The 20,813-nt window shown below is 38.6% G+C and overlaps 1 protein-coding gene across 1 annotated transcript in view; it reads left to right on the top strand.

The window, feature by feature from the left end:
* Window positions 1-20,813, top strand: part of CCDC78 (coiled-coil domain containing 78) — a 254,500-nt gene that overhangs the window by 199,611 nt on the left and 34,076 nt on the right. The window contains exon 13 of the mRNA XM_053694328.1: window positions 1,672-1,753. Within this exon, the coding sequence (XP_053550303.1) occupies window positions 1,672-1,753 (82 nt within the window). The remainder of the gene's footprint in view (window positions 1-1,671; window positions 1,754-20,813) is intronic.

Below are 20,813 nucleotides of genomic sequence, written 5' to 3'. Positions count from 1 at the left end.
CTAAATAACACAATATATATTAAAATACAACAAAAAAAGCAGTAAGCTTGTTGATTTAATTGGATAATGGTTTCACCAATGGTGATATCAAAATCACACTTGGAAGAAAATTTGATGTGTTATGTTGTAGAATATTAAGCATCAGATTTTTTATTTCAGATTAAGGACCCAATGAGCTAAAGCTCTCTGCTCAGGCAAGATTAGTATGGAGAGGTTCCTCAAAGAATTTTACATTGCACGATGTTTATTTCACTAGACAGGGTTTCGCATGTGAAGAGGAGACTCCTACATTACAGTATAAGATATAAAAGAATTCTTAAGACTTTGTGTAATTTATGTCCATGGCAGCGAGTTTCTGATCAGGCCCTAAATCAAATTCAATATTTACCTTAATAGCTGTAAAGAACATTTTCAGGAAACTTCAACTTATATAAAAATGGTTCAGTTTTTATAGCACTGATTTTTTTTCTGAGGCAACAGGATGATGGTAGAACTCTCAAACATGGATTGCTGTTTAACCTTCCTAGCCATTTCACATTTTACAGGATGTTCCTGGGTTGGGAGCTCTGGAACTACCGATGCATTGCCTTCATTATAAATTCCATGGTATTAAAAGGTGTCTAGTAGTATGTTAAGATCTGTCCAATGCACACCTCCTTACCCTTCTAAGACCCCTGAATTTCTCTGACTCCATCCTGAGTTGTCACTAATTCACCCATGAGCAGCCATAACCCCACCATCACACTCTCAGTATATGTTCCATCATATACATCCTACCCAGCACCCAGGACTGAGAGTGTGATGGTGGGGTTATGGCTGCTCATGGTTGTCCCACCCAGGACATGTTTAAAGACAAAACAGTAGTCATCTGAGAACATATCATGGGATGAAGAAAAACAATGTATTGGATTATTTGTTAGAGCAGTAGATTAAAGTTTTTCAAAAAGAGGAAATCTAAGATTCCTGATACATTTTTTCTGATAAGAATGTAAGCTGGTGGTCTATATCTCTATGAAAGAGTGACACAAGTTATCAAATTATTTTCCTTCTATTTCCCAATAAGTTCAAAAACAAACTTGCAATATTTTCTTTGTTTCTGAATCTTTTCCTCTTGTAATCAATGAATTATAATATTGAGATATAGCCACTTATGATCCTAAAACCCCTGACTAAATTGACTCAAAATAGTTATGATTTTTTTTATATAGATTTGGGACAGTCAATTCAATTTTTCAAGAGCTGGGTTTCCAGGATTTAGGGAAAATTTCTCCTTAGGTTTAAAAAAAAAAAAGCATTTAATGATTTTTTATTTTTAAAAAAAAGTGAAACTTTGTGATCCGTACAAATTCCTTGTTTTCAAGGTAGATCAGGAGAAACCAGAAATCCTTCTGCATCCAATGTATCCACATTGCTTGTGGTATGTGTGGCCAGTTGGTGGTCCATGATAACTATCATTGCCACCCACTAATTTAGTGCTTAAATGGTTGGAGGAGAAAAAAGCCTTTTAGAAAGTTTTTAGATCAAATTATCTTTGCTTACAACCTTGCCTTGTTTTCAGCTTTTTACAACGTTTTTCTTATAAAGCATTATGTTCTCTTTGGCAATAAAATGGCTTATTGTTATTTTCCTTTTTCTCTGTATTCTTTTATCTTTCATACTCTCTCTTATCAGTGTGGGACAAAATAAACAGCTTAATGAAGATACATGGACAGAAATACGGAAACAACTGCGCGAGTTTACTCACAACACACAGGTATTTTGCTATTTCTTAATAAATTGGAGGGGTTACCAATGGCACTACTTGTGTGTAAAAGACCTGCCTTTTATTTATATAGCCAACTGGTATGGCCTTTTGTTTATATAGCCAACTGGTATGGCCTTTTATTTATATAGCCAACTGGTATGGCCTTTTATTTATATAGCCAACTGGTATGGCTAGGTGTGGGTGCTATGTGTATAAACTTGATTACTAAACTGAGAAAAAAGAATACACTTTGTAAGCACTCCCAGGTCAAATGTAAACAATATTGGTATAACAGAGTCACAAATGTAATCCAAGGATGAAGATGGGGAGACAAGAAATTGACTTGAGTTAAAATATAACTTTTATTGGGGTCAAAAATAAAATAGGAAAAAATTAAAAGTTAAAAACACACTTAAGCACCGACTGTAGTTTACTAAACTTAGCGTGACAATATCTTAATCTACAATAGTACCCAAGGGGGATACTGCTATTTTAGGGTATCACCAAAATTGACTACCTGCCTTTTGGACAAGTATCAATAGGTTGCTTGCAACATTAACTTAGAAGTTAAAATTAAATCAGACCACTATGTGGCAGGTGCAGGCTTAGCGAGTGAGAGAGTAGCGTGAATGGATAATCACTACTATTGGAAAGCGTGGAGTTGAAAAATCTCAAACGGTAGGTCAGATCTGTATATGAAGTGGATACTACCCAAATAAAATTAATAATTAGGATAACCAAGTGAGATTAAGGAATCTTGACCAAGAGTACCTGGGTATGTTTATTTTCACTGTTGATAATAAAAAACGCTATAGTTCCTTATCAAATTTAATAAGAGTAGAGTTAGCGCAGTAATCGAGTATTATTATTAATACTTCTTGTCAGTCTATGTATGTCTCAGGAGAAATAAAGTGGGGTTCGGTATGTAATGCTCTAGTAATCTTGTTTGTCCACTCGAGTAATGCTGAGTGCGATCAAATTCCCCAAATAATTCACCTGATAATCTGATTACCGGTTATGGTTGTAGTTAGAAGTAATCAATAGTTCAGTTTCTTAGGAAATGATACTGCATTGGTCAGTAGCGTCTCAATGGATTATGGTAATCTTAGCAATTGTCCAAGCGTTTATAGTTACTAATAGATTGTACCGGTAGTGGTTCAAATATTTAAAAGCAACAATTAATGCTCCTGGTTTAGGTGACTTTATACAGGTTGCTTGTTATGAATAGACGCTTGTGATTACACTTGTATATTAAAGAAACAAGTTATGCACCTGGTTTAGGTGACTTTATACAGGTTGCTTGTTATAAATAGACACTTGTGACTGATTACACTTGTATATTAAAGCAACAAGTTATGCACCTGGTTTAGGTGACTTTATACAGGTTGCTTATTATAAATAGACACTTGTGATTACACATGTATATTAAATTAAATTAAATAATACCACCAAGATAAATAGCAGTGTTGTGAGTTGTCTGTGTCCACATATCGTTGTGTATCAGCGAATAAATCATGTATTATGTACTGTCACAAGCGCCATAAAATATCTGAATATAGTGAAGGTTGCACTTGCAACTGTCTGATCAAGCTGAATAATGGGCTTATAGAACAGTGTTTCCAATATTAATAATCTCTGATTAAGCAGCAGCACCAGACAAACAAGCATGTGTTTATACTAACAGCTTAGAGCGACCAATCAGTACAGTAGGTGCTTGTCAAAGGATTTTCGGTATCGGTGTCTCCACTTTATTATGTAGTAGACTACAGTAAATTGTTCGGAAGCTTAAGGCTTTCTAAAATCACAGGAGCTCCTAGGACTCCTCACCATTGCCCTAACGTCCCTAACATGTTTCACCACATTGCATGTGTTTTTAGAAAGCCTTAAGCTTCCGAACAATTTACTGTAGTCTTCTATTGCACTAGTCTATGCCTCATAAATATTCATTAATGACATAGAATTATATGACGTCTGGCATTTGAATAGCTATTGGCAATATACATTTAACCCTGATTAACAGAGTGAATGAGAGCGTATGAATGAATGTCTCTTTTATAAGCGGTTACGGATCAGAATATTTATCAAACCCAACTTTAAAAATGTAGTGTGAACAAACATGGTTGTGTACGGGTCTTAACTATACAATAATCAGCGTATGTATGCACACAATAACGCAGAAATTAGAAATCATTATTTAGTTACTGTTATTTAATAGTGCATTTGTGACAGTACATAGCTGATAACCATTTCTTGCCCGCTGGTACACAACAGAGTGTAGACACAGACACCCAAAATCCTTTGGCACTTGATTAAGCGAATCTACTGCACTTATTTTTCATCTGAAAGTTGCTAGTATAAATATATATACGTGGGTTTGGGTCGTTGCACAACTGGAAACTATCAATATGTGACACAGTAATGTATCCAGCCTTCTACCAAACTTAAGTACAGTATAGAGTTGCGATTGCAACAGCTAATATATCCAGTTTATTCCGTGTGCATTAAACACTGCGCTGGTGAGAGTATACAATCAGTAACTATCAGCTGTCTGCTTTCACATAATAAAGTGGAGACACCGATACCGAAAATCCTTTGACAAGCACCTACTGTACTGATTGGTCGCTCTAAGCTGTTAGTATAAACACATGCTTGTTTGTCTGGTGCTGCTGCTTAATCAGAGATTATTAATATTGGAAACACTGTTCTATAAGCCCATTATTCAGCTTGATCAGACAGTTGCAAGTGCAACCTTCACTATATTCAGATATTTTATGGCTATTATACAGTGCGCTTGTGACAGTACATAATACACGATTTATTCGCTGATACACAACGATATGTGGACACAGACAACTCACAACACTGCTATTTATCTTGGTGGTATTATTTAATTTAATTTAATATACGTGTAATCACAAGCGTCTATTTATAATAAGCAACCTGTATAAAGTCACCTAAACCAGGTGCATAACTTGTTGCTTTTATATACAAGTGTAATCACAAGCGTCTATTTATAATAAGCAACCTGTATAAAGTCACCTAAACCAGGTGCATAACTTGTTGCTTTTATATACAAGTGTAATCACAAGCGTCTATTTATAATAAGCAACCTGTATAAAGTCACCTAAACCAGGTGCATAACTTGTTGCTTTTATATACAAGTGTAATCACAAGCGTCTATTTATAATAAGCAACCTGTATAAAGTCACCTAAACCAGGTGCATAACTTGTTGCTTTAATATACATGTGTAATCAGTCACAAGTGTCTATTTATAATAAGCAACCTGTATAAAGTCACCTAAACCAGGTGCATAACTTGTTGCTTTAATATACATGTGTAATCAGTCACAAGTGTCTATTTATAATAAGCAACCTGTATAAAGTCACCTAAACCAGGTGCATAACTTGTTGCTTTAATATACAAGTGTAATCACAAGCGTCTATTCATAACAAGCAACCTGTATAAAGTCACCTAAACCAGGTGCATAACTTGTTGCTTTAATATACATGTGTAATCAGTCACAAGTGTCTATTTATAATAAGCAACCTGTATAAAGTCACCTAAACCAGGTGCATAACTTGTTGCTTTAATATACAAGTGTAATCAGTCACAAGTGTCTATTTATAATAAGCAACCTGTATAAAGTCACCTAAACCAGATGCATAACTTGTTGCTTTAATATACAAGTGTAATCACAAGTGTCTATTTATAACAAGCAACCTGTATAAAGTCACCTAAACCAGGTGCATAACTTGTTGCTTTAATATACAAGTGTAATCACAAGTGTCTATTTATAATAAGCAACCTGTATAAAGTCACCTAAACCAGGTGCATAACTTGTTGCTTTAATATACAAGTGTAATCACAAGTGTCTATTTATAATAAGCAACCTGTATAAAGTCACCTAAACCAGGTGCATAACTTGTTGCTTTAATATACAAGTGTAATCACAAGTGTCTATTTATAATAAGCAACCTGTATAAAGCCACCCAAACCAGGTGCATAAATTGTTGCTTTAATATACAAGTGTAATCACAAGCGTCTATTTATAACAACATCAGCATTCATACAAAAATTCCAAAGAGCACCATAGTCGGCAAAGCGGTCTGTGTCGCTAGATTCTCTCTGAGTGATATTTGTGTGCAAGTGTGCAGTGATTTTATGAATATATATATGTTGTGTGCATAGTAGATGTATGTCCTTATGTGTTCACTCCCAACACTCGGCGCGTATCAAATCCTAGTATACTCAATTTAAGTGACGTCTTAGTAATAGAGCCTCAAGGTCTGTGTGAGCATATAGAACATGTAAAACAGCAGGTACTAATTCAATGTTACACCAATTCACAGGTACAGTCTGTTGCAAAATTTCTTTTCTTTTCTTCACAAGGTTTAAACAAGTTCTTCACAAAGTTAAGGCAATTAACCCCCACACTGGACTATACCTTACAGCTTCAGACAATACATCCTACCTGTCCTACTCACTGCAGGGAGGGGAAGTGCGATGCTCGCAAACTCTGTTACTTTCCTTGTGATCCGGAACGCTGTACACACCTGCTGTTCAGCTCAATTTGATTGCACGTTTCCAGCAGCACTTACACATGCACTATCATCTCAGTGTCTAGACTGAATTCACAATCCTTTCAAAGCAGCGATTTCCCTACGCTGTGAAAACGAGCAAAAAAAAACCAATTTGATGGAAAGGATTGCAGGCTGCACTGTAGATAGAAAGTTAAAACAACAATTTTATTTGATACAGTTTAAAAGTATAAAGCACACATAATAGTATATACACCCAAGCACACAGGAGAGGCTGCTCTCCGACGCGTTTCCTGCTACAAAAAGCACTTCATCAGGGATAGCAGCTGATTCCCTGTTCTGCCCTTTATACCGGTAAAGTTAATTTAACCCCTTAGATGCCTGATTATGTTTTAATTTTCACAGTAATATGTGATAGTTGTTATGATAACTGTCCATTTATCTTAAGGGTCGAAGGGGCTATATTATTACCGAACAAAGTGACATATTTACATACTCAAATAAGAACATAGGTAATTAGAAATAAAAAATAAAAACATTTATATACAATTCTAAATTCCTAGTAAGGAGAAATGTTTACACAATTCAATCGCTAGGGCAAGCTATTCCAGTTATAGATGATGGTATTAATATGAGAGAATACATATATAGCAATATCTTAATACATTCTATTTTACGCTGTTATTTAGCACATTTAAAACAGAGTGACAGAGATTTTTATACACTGTTATTTGCACTAGTTTTATACGTTACATGTTATGCTGATTTTTACCATAATGGAACCAAGTGACAGGCATAATGCAACTTAGATTTAAAGATAAGGGTACGCTTAATTTATACCATAATAGAACCGTGTGACAGGCATAATGCAACTTAGGTTTAAAGATAACAGTGTATAAAAATCTCTGTAGTAGTAGTATCCACTTCATATACAGATCTGACCTACCGTTTTAGATTTTTCAACTCCACACTTTCCAATAGTAGTGATTATCCATTCACGCTACTCTCTCACTCGCTAAGCCTGCACCTGCCACATAGTGGTCTGATTTAATTTTAACTTCGAAGTTAATGTTGCAAGCAACCTATTGATACTTGACCAAAAGGCAGGTAGTCAATTTTGGTGATACCCTAAAATAGCAGTATCGCCCGTGGGTACTATTGTAGATTAAGATATTGTCACGCTAAGTTTAGTAAACTACAGTCGGTGCTTAAGTGTGTTTTTAACTTATAATTTTTTCCTATTTAATTTTTAACCCCAATAAAAGTTATATTTTAACTCAAGTCAATTTCTTGTCTCCCCATCTTCATCCTTCGATTACATTCGTGACTCTGTTAAACCAATATTGTTTACATTTGACCTGGGAGTGCTTACAAAGTGTATTCTTTATTCTCAGTTTAGTAATTTTGCTATTTCTATTCTTCTTTAAATAAGTGTCTCCTTTTTATGGATTATGAATTTTTGTAAAAAAACTATAGCATACTTATATGCACAAAAATACAGGGAAAGCAGACAAAACAAAGAATTAAGAAAAACAAACCAGAAACAATCCCATACAAATTAGATTTGCAGGAGGTGGAAGAGATTTTTTTTTTCTTCTAAATTTGTTTCCTAAATAATTTTTGATTAACACCCAAGTTTCCAAAATTCAGGACAGGCTGCTCATTTCACAAAAACAAAATATAGGCTAACCTGATCAATTAATTTCTTTACTGGTGGTGACAGTCCACGTGTGAGGAAGTTAGGGTGTGTGGAACTCAAAATGCAGGAACAGATGCACTGAACAACAAAAGTCTTTTGAAAGCTTTATTGAATGATAAGTAAAAGAACAGTTGGTAGATTAAATTGAAGATCACAGAAACAGCAAGTTTGAACATAGGTCCAAGGCAGAACACAAAGGTCCTATTCGAGTTTCAGCATACTTTAGTAGATTGCAGTAACAAAGTCTAGTGGACAATGATGTTTAAATTGTGCAATACACACAATGGTATAGAAGGTGAGACTGTCATGGGATACCAGGTAGGTAGAACAGGCACAGCTGGTTTGAGGAAAGCTGTCACTGGTATAGTATAGACAGGATAAACAGCAGACACAGGATACCCAGCGGGTACTGTTTGTGAGACTGCCACAGGATACCAGGAACAACTGGTTTGAGGAAAGCTGTCACCTGTATATCAGACTCAGGATACACATCAGGCACAGGATACCGAGCGAGAACTGTTGGTGAGACTGTCACGGGATACGGTACAGCAAGCACAGCTGGTTTGAGGAAAGCTGTCACTGGTATATCAGACTCAGGATACTCAGAAGGCACAGGATACCCAGCGGATACTGTTGGTGAGACTGCAACAGGATACCAGGTAGGTACAACAGGCACAGCTGGTTTGAGGAAAGCTGTCAGTGGTATATCAGACACAGGATACCCAGTGGGTACTGTTGGTGAGACTGACACAGGATACCAGGTAGGCACAGCAAAAAGGAAGATGTCCACAGCACTATAAGCAATCATCTGTTTATTAAAGCATAACAGACAGGTAAATGTGTGAGGTTTCGGCCTCAAATGCCCTTAATCATGCAAGTAGGTACAGAAGGCACAGCTGGTTTGAGGAAAGCTGTCACTGGTATATCAGATGCAGGATACTCAGCAGGTACTGTTGGTGAGACTGTCAAGGGATACCAGGTAGGTACAGCAGGCACAGCTTCAGGAACAAGGTGAGCATACACAGGTGCAAGGTAGTATGCTTGGTCTCTGGAACAAGGTGGGCATACACAGGTATCAGGTAAGTATGTTTGGACTCTGGAACAAGGTGAGCGTACTCAGGTATCAGGTAGGTATGCTTGGCTTTAAGGGTTCAGGTAAGCATACACACCTGAACAAGGTGAGCATACACAGGTATCAGGTTAGTATGCTTGGCTTTCAGGAACCAGGTGAGCATACGCAGGTGCAAGGTAGTATGCTTGGTCTCTGGAACAAGGTGGGCATACACAGGTATCAGGTAAGTATATTTGGACTCTGGAACAAGGTGAGCATACTCAGGTATCAGGTAAGTATGCTTGGATTTAAGGAACCAGGTGAGCATACACAGGTGCAAGGTAGTATGCTTGGTCTCTGGAACAAGGTGAGCATACACAGGTATCAGGTAAGTATGCTTGACTCCCCAGGTTCCTGAAAGTAAAGTATGCTTGGTCTCTGGAACAGGGTGAGCATACACAGGTATTATGTAAGTATGCAAGCTTCAGGAACAAGGTAGGTTTAACCATAACTCAACCAGTGACGTGCAGTGACGTCAGAGGCTGGTGAGGCAGTGGCTAGGATACGCCTTCATTCTTTAGATATCCTTTGTTGAAGAAATAGCAATGCACATGGGTGAGCCAATCACATGAAGTATCTATGTGCAGCCACCAATCAGCAGCTACTGAGCATATTTAGATATGATTTTCAACAAAGGACATAAAAAGAATGAAGAAAATTAGATATTAGATGTAAATTGGAAAGTTATTTAAATTTGCATATGGGTTTCATGTCCCTTTAAATGGTGTCTTGGAAAACTGGTCAACTTAGTAAACATCTGATTTTAGTCTAAAAGGATTGTAACAGAAACTCTTGCCAGATAACACAATGCTTGCTCTGATTATGAGATCTAGAAATCCATGCCCATTAAAATATGTTTAAAAACATACTTTTTACTTTAATGCTGCAAATTATGCTTATAGATTCTTTCATTACATAAGGGATGAGAGTCAGAGGGGGAGGAAGAGAGACAGAGAGAGAAAGAGACCATGGGGGAGAACAACACATAAGGAGAGAGATGGATAGATAGATAGAGAGAGAGACACACACACACACAAGGGGGGGGGGGACCACTGCATTTTAAAGTAATAAAACAGCAGAGCTACAGAGTTCAGAAAATTAGTCTATAATTTAGTGTGAAGTACAGAGGCAAGCTGCTAAGTTAGTGGGTGTAAAGTTTGAGTAAACAAAATACAAAAACGACCCTGCTGTAAAAGAGTAAACAAACACTAAACTAAATTCATTAAATTATCATTTTCACTAACAGAATCCCTTTCAGTAAAATCTTACTTTAATAAGATGTTGCTGAAACACTGCTCTCTGTGCCTCTTTTCCTGCTCTGTAAGGATTCAGGAAGTGACAGTGGCACATTCCACTGCACTTAGAGGGGAAGAACAGAACTCTCTTTTTCACTTTAGCAAAGCTAGCAGGTTCACAGGACAGCAACAAAATATATGAAAGTTGTTTTTTTCCATTTTTGTTTTGTTTTACATGATTTAACATCCAGTCCCAACCCTATGTTCCACTTACTAATGCCTCTCGCTGGATTGGTTCAGCCCAAATAGGACTGCCTCAAATAAGCAGTTAATGGGCCATGCAATGATCTTAACCACTTGCATCCAGTAGGTGGCGCAGCATGTTGTGTAATGGTGGGCAGACCTGCTTGTGCCTCTTCATTGCACAACATATAGCTGTGAGGATTAAAAAATGCTGGGGGAAAAAAAAATTACAATTTTTTTTTTAAAGCCAATAAAAAAAAATATTTTTGCCCATATGAGAGGTGAAGCACTGCCTCACCTGCCTCTAGTGACTGCACATCACTGAACTCAACCTAGAGTGATGGGCTGAGTGAGCTTTTATAGGAACTCCCACACCTGAGGCTTCCAGGTGGGTGTTCTGGTAATTAGGGCATGACCCCTTTAAATCTTGAAAGCGTGCAGTCACGAATGCCTAGGGAAAGTCAGCAGGAGCATTCCTCCATGAGGGATTCATAGGTCAGGAATACAGGTTTCGGCATCCCTCCAAAACCGGAAGCGGTGTTACCGCCGCGGGTAAGCACCTAAAACTACAAGTCATTACTCCTGGGAATTCAACTCCAAGCCACTAGGAGGAGAAAAATATACCAAAAAACTTCATAAGCTTTTAATCCCTCTCACCTCTCTGGTATCCCAGTCTAACATATAGCCAAGAAAAATAGGAAACCAGAGTAGGAAAGTACAAAGTAGGAAAGGACAAAACATGGTAAATGAGGTACATACTAAACCTAAACTACTGCCAATTGGGAAAATAAAAGAGGGCAGGTCTCGTGGACTCTCACCACTTTGAAAGAAATTAATTTAGCAGGTTTATCAAGAATAGATTTTGTTTTCTTTCAAAAAGTGGTGAGGGTCCACAAAGCTGCTGTGGAGTCCACAAGTACATGGGTGGCAAAAAGTTAAGCAGGCACCTAGTTTACCAACCCCAAGATTTCCTTCAAAAGCTATCGCAAAAGAAAAGATAGTAGAAAATGCCAAGCTGATTCTGTGCAATCTAACACAACAGAAGCCTACCTTTAAAAATCCCACAAAATAGATGCTAACCTAAAAGAATGGGTTGTAAAAATTCTGGGAGGAATTTCCTGCTTCTAATAAGCTATACTTAATGGATGCTTTAACCAGGAAGCTAAGTAATGACTTTAGTTTTCTGACCCATACATAGACAATTTCAATAAACCATAAACTTTAAAATTTCAAAGAAAAAAATCTTACCCTAAAATATAATAAAATAAGGAATTAACAAGAAAATGCAAACAAACCAGATACTCTACTGGTGAAAATATTGTAAATGTAAACTCACCTTCAAAGTAAGCAGGGTGCTTAAACCCTTAATAGGCTTAAAAGACGAGTTTGTAAACCACTAACGTTCTCAAGAAGAGTGTCTTGCTGTGACTAGTCTTACTGTGATTAAATTTAGAACAAAGGTCTGAATGTCTGAGATCTTATAAGAAACTAGTAGATAAGTCCTTGACTAGATATTTTGTTAGAATTGAAGAATATTGAGTCAGTGGAAAATGCCTAATAGAAAGATTGGACAATCTAGAACTGCATAACCATATCTGCATAATCAAGCTAGAGCAATCAGATTACTGATTAGTGAAATAACTTGATATTAACTATGCCTCTCTAAGTAGTAAACAAAGAAAGGAATAAAAGGAAAGCTAAATGAAATACCAAATAGCTACAGAAGCCATAAAAACTATGAATACGTACCCCTGATTCTGGCAAAGCATCTGGAAAAGAGACGTTTAAACAAGAGAACATAAAGCCAAAATGTGAAATATAACATATTCACCAACAGGTACAAAACCCCTTGAAGGAGAAACCCTTGTCCCAAACGAAGAAAACGTAAACTGAAGCAATCTACCTCACAAACGTTTACTTAAGTGCAGAAAGAGCACAGTACACAGAATAAGTCAAATTCATGTGACTTACCTTCATTGATAAGGAAACTAGAGGTTCCCCTTCAAAAATTAAAATATGCTACAGCAGTGACGTTATGTGTCTGTAAACAGACGCATGTGTCTCATTTGAGAAAAGTCCAAGTCTGAGAACAAAGAAATTCAAAGATATTTATTGGTAACCTCGCCTCCTAAGGAAACAACTCTTTGCACTCTTCTGCAACTCCTGCACTCTAAGTCAAGAGACTGACATCAGTAGAAATTATAGTGCAAGAGGGATGAATAAAGTACGCCCCAGAAGACTGGAGAATAAATCACTAAAACAGACACTTTTATAGTGAAGTCCAAAAGAAATGCTAAGAGTATAGAATGAAATCTCTGCATTAAGGAATTAGCAAGCCAAATATAGAAGGCTGATATAAGCGTATGCAAAGGGGGAAAAAAATAACCGATGGTGAAACCATTCACCCAAAACTTGTAAATAAAGAGCAAATCATGGAAGAATGAACAAGCTGTTTGAATTTGAATCTGAATTGAACTGTAAGAGAAAGTCACAGGTATGGTCTACAGACTAAATAAAACTCATAATTGAGAAGAAAGAAATCACTGAAAATTTGATTTTTCCTACTATACCTGTGAAAAAACAGCAGAAACGGTTTGCAAAATACAGCTAAAGGGATGTTATAATAGACAAAGATCCCAGAACCTATGCAAAAGTTTGGTAACAATAGTAAGTTGGTTGTCCTGGAGGATAAGATTATGAAGAAAAACATCCTTCAAATCTATTGAGAATATAATTTAAACATGATAAACCGTGGTAAAAAGGACCAAACAGAATCCATCTTAAAAGAAGGAACTCTAAAAAACCTGCCAAAGATTTGAGATAAAAATATGTCATAAAATCCCCTCTTTCTTGGGAACAAATTGGAAAGGACCTTGAACTTCTTCAAAAAAGTATACCAGGAGAATTAAGAAAAATAAATAATAGAGTAAATTAGAAAGTTGTTTACATTTGTATGCACTATCTGAATAATGAAATAAAAATGTTGGGTTCATGTCCCTTTAAGGTAGTGTTCATGCAATTTTTTTTGCCTGTCTGACCATACAGTCAAAATGGTGGCAATCAATTTCATTACCTCATATGTTTAAATAAAAAAATACAAAAAGGGGCATTTTGAAAACAAACACCCCCTAAAAAAATCCCATATTAGTCATGTATTTATAGGGAAAATATGTATTTTCATAAAAGGGTTCCTTTAATCATGCTACCCTACTCACATTTTAATGTACCTATATTTTTCTTCTTAGACTCTTTGCCATTTATATACTTAAACATTTTTTGCCGATTTGTCTACAATCCTTTTCAATTAACCATTCATCTTCAATTTTGGCCAATCTGATCACTCTTCTGCATGCTTTGTTACATTTCTTATATATTTGGAAGGATGAGTCTACTATTTTCTTTAATTTAAATGGTCTACATTTTGCTGATTTCTCCTGACACATTTATATTTATGGATTTATGTATTTTACTTTTATAACAATGTGGTATGTGACTATGTGGCTATATGTATAATAATTTAACAAAGTTGTTATTGTCAAAGTTATTTGACAATAATTTGTTCAAATTTATGCTATTTAGTGATTTCCTTAAATTACTACATTTTGCTTTCTTAAAATAGTCTTGGTTGAACCCTTGTAAAACTGCTTATGAAAAGTGATTTCAAAAGTGATACTGCTATGATCACTGTTACATAAATGTTCTTTTACTTCTATGTTTGATATTATTTCTGTATTATTTGATAATAGTAATTCCAGTATGGCTCCTCTTTTTTAATTGTGACATGAATCTATCCCTCTTAGTTGTATTGCTAGTTTCATTGGCCCAATTTATTTCTGGGTAGTTAAAAAACTCCCATAATTACAACATGTCAGGGTGCTAGGAATCAGACTGAGACGAGAAGTGCAAAAATAATCACACCTTTATTAATAGCGAAAAATAATAAAAAGTCCACAAGTCAAATAACAAGCCAGGAGTCAAAACCAGAGCTGGTAGTCAGACGAGCCGAGTCAGGAGCCAAAGCGAATAGGCAGACGAGCCGGAATCAGGAACAAGGAAAACAGCAGAGTCAGGAACAAGCCAGGGATCAGGAACCAGGAAGGACGTCAGGCAGCCAGGTAATACACAGGAACTCTCACAAACAGGTCTGAGAGAACGCAAAGACAAAGCATACTGAACAGAGGCCTTTTAAATAATAAGTGATGACATCACAATTCTGTCTCACACGGATGATGCACACCAGTCTGGCCATAAAAGGAAGTGCAGGAAATGAGCAGCATCCCCCACAATGCCCCATAGTCAGGAAGAGAGGTGAGTAAAATGGCTGCCAGCAGCACATGGCAAACAAAACAGGGAAAAAACCCTGACAGTACCCTCCTTTCAACGACCCCTCCCCCGCGGGAGGACAAAAGGCTTATTGGGGAAATGGGCATGGAAGGCACGGAGGAGGGCGGGAGCATGAACATCAGAGGAGGGAACCCAAGAACGCTCCTCCGGACCATTGCCCCTCCAGTGAACCAAATACTGTACATGGCCCCTGGACATACGAGAGTCAATAATGCTGCTGACCTCATACTCCTCATGGTTGTCAACAAAGATAGGACGGGGACGAGGCAACACAGTGGTAAACCGATTACAAACCAATGGTTTCAAGAGGGAGACATGAAAAACATTGGAGATGCGCATAGCAGGAGGAAGGTCAAGAGTGTAGGCCACAGGATTAATCCGTCTGAGTATTCGAAAAGGACCAACATAATGGAGAGCCAATTTCTTGGAAGGCACACAAAGGTTCAAGTTGCGGGAGGACAGCCAAACTCTCTCACCAACCTGGTAGGAAGGTGCGGGCAGATGCCTACGATCAGCCTGGAACTTTTGGCACTGCATAGAACGAAGAAGGCAATCCTGAATCTGCACCCACGTGGAACGGAGTTGCCAGAGATGCTCCTCCAAAGCCGGAATACCCTGAGACATGAATGAATCGGGAAACAAGGATGGTTGAAACTCATAATTCGCCATGAACGGGGATAACTTGGAGGAAACATTAATAGCACTATTACGAGCAAACGCTGCCCAAGGTAACAGTTCAGACCAATTATTGTGGTGATCTGAAACATAGCAACGGAGGAACTGTTCCAGAGCTTGATTAGACCGTTCCGCAGCCACATTGGATTGAGGGTGATATTCAGAGGAGAAGGAAAGCTGGATCCCCATTTGAGCACAAAAGGAACGCCAAAATCTGGAGAGAAAGTGGCTACCCCGGTCCGACACTATCTCCTTGGATAACCCATGTAAACGGAAGACCTCCCGGGCAAAAATTGAAGCAAGCTCCTGAGCGGTAGGCAGCTTCATCAAAGGAATGCAATGTGACATTTTAGAAAAATGGTCAACCACCATAAGGATAACAGTATTGCCATTGGAAACAGGGAGCTCAACAATGAAGTCCATGGAAAGATGTGTCCAAGGATGCTCACCATTAGCAATAGGTTGAAGAAGACCCACAGGAAGACGTCAAGGAGTTTTATTCTGTGCACAAACTGAGCAGGAGGCAACATACGCAGCAACATCAGAACGAAGAACTGGCCACCAGAATTGTCGAGTGACAGACCAAATCATTTGGTTCTTGCCTGGGTGACCTGCGGCTTTAGGATAGTGGTAAGTGTGCAAAAGTTTAGTTTGAAGATTCTCAGGAACAAAACACTTACCACTAGGTTTCTCAGGAGGTGCATTGGTTTGTGCAGCCAGGATCTCCTCCCCCAAGGGAGAAGTCAAATTAGTACGTATGGTAGCCAAAATATGGTCAGGGGGTATAACAGGAGTAGGTACAGACTCCTCCTTGGACATAGGCAAAAATTGTCGAGAGAGGGCATTAGCCCTAACATTCTTACTACCAGGCAGGTAGGAGACCACATAATTAAACTGAGACAAAAATAGCGCCCATCTGGCCTGTCGGGGCGACAAACGTTTTGCTTCAGATAGATAAGTTAAATTGTTGTGGTCAGTAAAATTGTCTCCAGCGGAGTGCAATTATGAAATTGGCGACAGGGAATTACTGGCCATAATTTTGGCACTCAAGGAATGGAGGCATCTTCTCGAGGGTACTAGCGTGCCAGTGCACCCTAGTACCCTCGAGAAGATGCCTCCATTCCTTGAGTGCCAAAATTATGGCCAGTAATTCCCTGTCACTAATTTCATAATTGCACTCCGCTGGAGACAATTTCTTAGAGAAGAAACCATACGGATGCAAGGAACCGTCAGGCATAGGACGTTGAGACAAGAGGGCACCTACTCCAGTCTCAGACGCATTGACCTCAAGAACGAAAGGCAGGACAGGGTTAGGATGAGCCAGAACTGGAGCGGCAGCAAAGTTAGTCTTAAGACTATCAAAGGCCTTAATGGCAGTAGGTGACCAATGGAGTGGATCATTCTCTTTACGGGTCATGTCTGTGATAGGTTTGACCAAGGAAGAAAAGTTTTTAATAAACTTTCTATAGTAATTGGCGAACCCCCAAAAAAACGTTGAATAGACTGAAGACCAACTGGGCGAGGCCACTGCAGAACTTGTCAGGATCCATGGAGAACCCTGTAATGGAGATAACATAACCTAGGAAGGTTACTTGAGTCTGATGGAACTCACATTTCTCGAGTTTACAAAACAGGCCGTTCTCACGTAGTCTCTGAAGAACCTGTGTAACATCAGAACGATGAGCCTCAAGTGTGGGTGAGTGTATGAGGATATCATCTAAGTACACCACAACACACTGTTGCAACATATCCCATAGGACATCATTAATAAATTCCTGAAAAACAGCAGGAGCATTACATAGGCCAAAGGGCATTACAAGATACTCATAATGCCCGCTCCTGGTGTTAAATGCTGTTTTCCATTCGTGGCCCTCCTTAATCCTAACGAGATTGTACGCTCCTCTCAAATCAATTTTAGTAAAGACTGTATCTCCCTATGGGCGGTCAAAGAGTTCCGTAATGAGCAGAATAGGGTAAGCATTCTTAATGGTAAGACGATTAAGACCCCTATAATCGATGCATGGTCTTAACTCGCCACCCTTAACTCACCACAGGGGGTACACCTGGCCCCGAGGAGGAATGGCTCTGGGTTGCAGGTCTATGGCACAATCGTAATACCAGTGAGGAGGCAACGTACCGGCATGCACCTTGTCAAAAACGTCTAGGAACTCTCGGTACTCCTCTGGCAATTGAGATACCGAAGAAGTGCACAAGACTTTAACTGGTTTCCGAAGACAAATGGAAATACATTGTAGGGACCACGACAAAATTTCGGACCTGCGCCAGTCGAGACTGGGATTGTGCTTTTGGAGCCAGGGATAACCCAGAACAACCGGAAAATGCAGAGAGTTTATCCCCTGGAATTGGAGGGTTTCAAAATAGAGAGCCCCAACAGCCATGGACAACGGAGCAATTTCGTGAGTAATGAGTGCGGGCTGAAGGGGCCTGCCATCAATGGCCTCAATAGCAAGCGGAACGGACCGAGGCAAAACATGAATGGAGTGCTTTGATACAAAAGCACTGTCAATGAAATAGCCCGCAGCACCGGAGACAACAAGAGCCTGAGTGACTATGGAGGAGTCCACCCAGGAAAGGACAACCGTGACCAAAGGTTTCTCCTTAAGCGGTTCCGGGGACGAGGATAAACCACCCAAGGTTTGCCCCCGACAGGACCTTAGGTGTGAGCGTTTCCCGGCCGTGTAGGACAAGATTTCAAAAGGTGGCCCTGTAACCCACAATAGAGGCAGAGCCCCTCCCTCCTCCTAAAGGCCCTCTCCACCGCAGAGAGACGTGTGAATCCCAACTGCATCTGGGAGGAAAGGGAGGCATGGGTGGGAATGAACATGTAGGAGACAACGGAACAGGGGGCTTCCGCAAGCGCTCCTTGAAAGAGGGCCTCTCTCTGAGTCTGATGTCAATTAGGATAAAAATAGACACCAATGCTTTGAGATCCTCTGGTAAATCTCTGGCAGCAACTTCGTCTTTAATCGCATCAGAGAGCCCATGAAAGAAGGCGGCAACAAGGGCTTCATTGTTCCAACCTACCTCTGCGGCAAGCATACAGAACTCAATAGCATACTGAGCAACAGATCTTGTACCTTGCTGAATGGACATGAGTCATTTAGCAGCAGAGGAGGAGCGAGCCGGAACATCAAATACCCTTCGAAAGGAGGCCACAAATTCAGGGAGGCCACAGGTTTATTAGTCTCCCACCAGGGATTAGCCCAGGCAAAAGCTGTGTAAGAGAGTAAAGAGATGAGAAATTCCACCTTAGCTCTGTCAGAGGGAAATGCCTGAGGTAACATCTCAAAGTAAATGCCCACCTGGTTCGAAAACCCTCTGCATTGAATAGGATCGCCTCCATATCGCTGAGGTAGATAAATATTACAACAGTCATTGGTGGTACAGCACTCTCAGAAACAATTAAAGTACCTTCTGACCAGGGTGCAGTTTAAATACGTGTATACAGTTCAAGTAGAATAAATATTACAACAGTCATTGGTGGTACAGCACTCTCAGAAACAATTAAAGTACCTTCTGCCCAGGGTGCAGTTTAAATACGTGTATACAGTTCAAGAAAGAAAAAAGGCACTCACCGGGTCTTGAATTATTTTTCTATTTATTAAAGTGACGTTTCGGGTTTTATCCCGTCCTCAAACCAACAATATATATATATATATATATATTACCCTCACACACAATCATATTATAATGCTTGCTATATTACTTGCAGCCAGCAGGTGACAGTGGTGCATAACATTTAAGAATTACAGCAGTGAAGATTTCTAAGATGGAAACGTTTTTACTACATTTGTTATGTATATTCTTTACTGATGCATAATGATTTTTTTTTTATTTTACATCTGTAGTCCTAGACTACAGATGTAAAATAAAAAAATTGTTTTTTATCAGTAAAGAATATACATAACACAAATGTAGTAAAAACGTTTTCCATCTTAGAAATCTTCACTGCTGTAATTCTCCCTGATCGGTTACACTGAACTGCTCTACTTGCTGGCTGCTGATGTTGCAGTCTACACTCTATCTTTATGTTGTAATAAGATCTGGAGTGAGTTTTTGCCTAAGTAGATATGATGATAAAGTAGGATAGAGACATACCTTGATTAGCAGTGCCAGTGTGTGTTCCACATGCACGCAAGTCTGCAGCCCCTCCTCCCCTGACCACCAGACCACTCTCTCATTGGCTAAGTAATGGCTATGCATTATGGGACTTGTAGTTAGTTCCTAGCCTTGGGAGCTCCCCCTGCTGCCCGCCCATAGAAATGGTCCAACCGCACACTGAAAATTGTGCTATTAGCAAAGGTATAGGCTCTATTATGGGCGGAACAGCAGGCACATAGAAAAAATGTACAAAGGGATATAGCAGGCTATACCACTCTACCACACGTGCGGTAGAGAAGTATAGAGGTATATAAAAGGATTTTTTTTTATTAAACTGGAGAGTAGACTGGAACCTTTTTTGGCAGAATAAATATAATTTTTCCAATAGGGGGGCTATTGGAGAAATTATATTTATTTAGCCAAAAAACATTTTTTCTTTCTTTTTTTTCCCAGGAGGCTCACATGCGATTGTGATCATATGGAGGAGTCTCTACTGTTCTGATCTATGCTTTGGTATGCTGTAAAAGTAGTAATCTTACAAGTTTTATAATAATGTAATAAGCCACAGCAAAACTTATAATCAGTTCTACTGTATTCTATCAATTATATATGTAATATATAATAACTGCACCTTATTGATATATTTTCAATACCTTTTTAGTACCTAGAAAATTACTTAGTATTCAAATTTGAATACATGCTTTTTATACACAATGATATGGGTTACCGCTAGAGTCACAGTAACTCTGATTTTAGTGTCCATACATAGGATATATTTTAGAATGGATGACTCAAATGAATTTCCAAATGCTTCAAAGTATTTGTGTAAAAGGGCCTTGATTCCTTTTGAACCCTGATGAATATCACTTAGATTAATGGACAATCAAGATGCCTGTTCTGTGCTGCTTTAGTCCAGCCTGGTGATTCCCAACCTTGGCTCCATTTGTGGTTACATAAAAAATAAAAAATAAAAAGTGCATAAGGCAAGACTCAAGTGAAAGATTTTAATATAACAGATTGCACACACAGATGCTATTGCATTTACTAGAAATTTGTAAATGAAAAGCCTTCAGATAAAGCGTTCAATTGTTTGCACTCCTC

Source organism: Bombina bombina, chromosome 11 (genome assembly GCF_027579735.1).
Source record: "Bombina bombina isolate aBomBom1 chromosome 11, aBomBom1.pri, whole genome shotgun sequence".
Taxonomy (NCBI): domain Eukaryota; kingdom Metazoa; phylum Chordata; class Amphibia; order Anura; family Bombinatoridae; genus Bombina; species Bombina bombina.
This window is presented reverse-complemented; position numbering and strand designations above follow the sequence as displayed.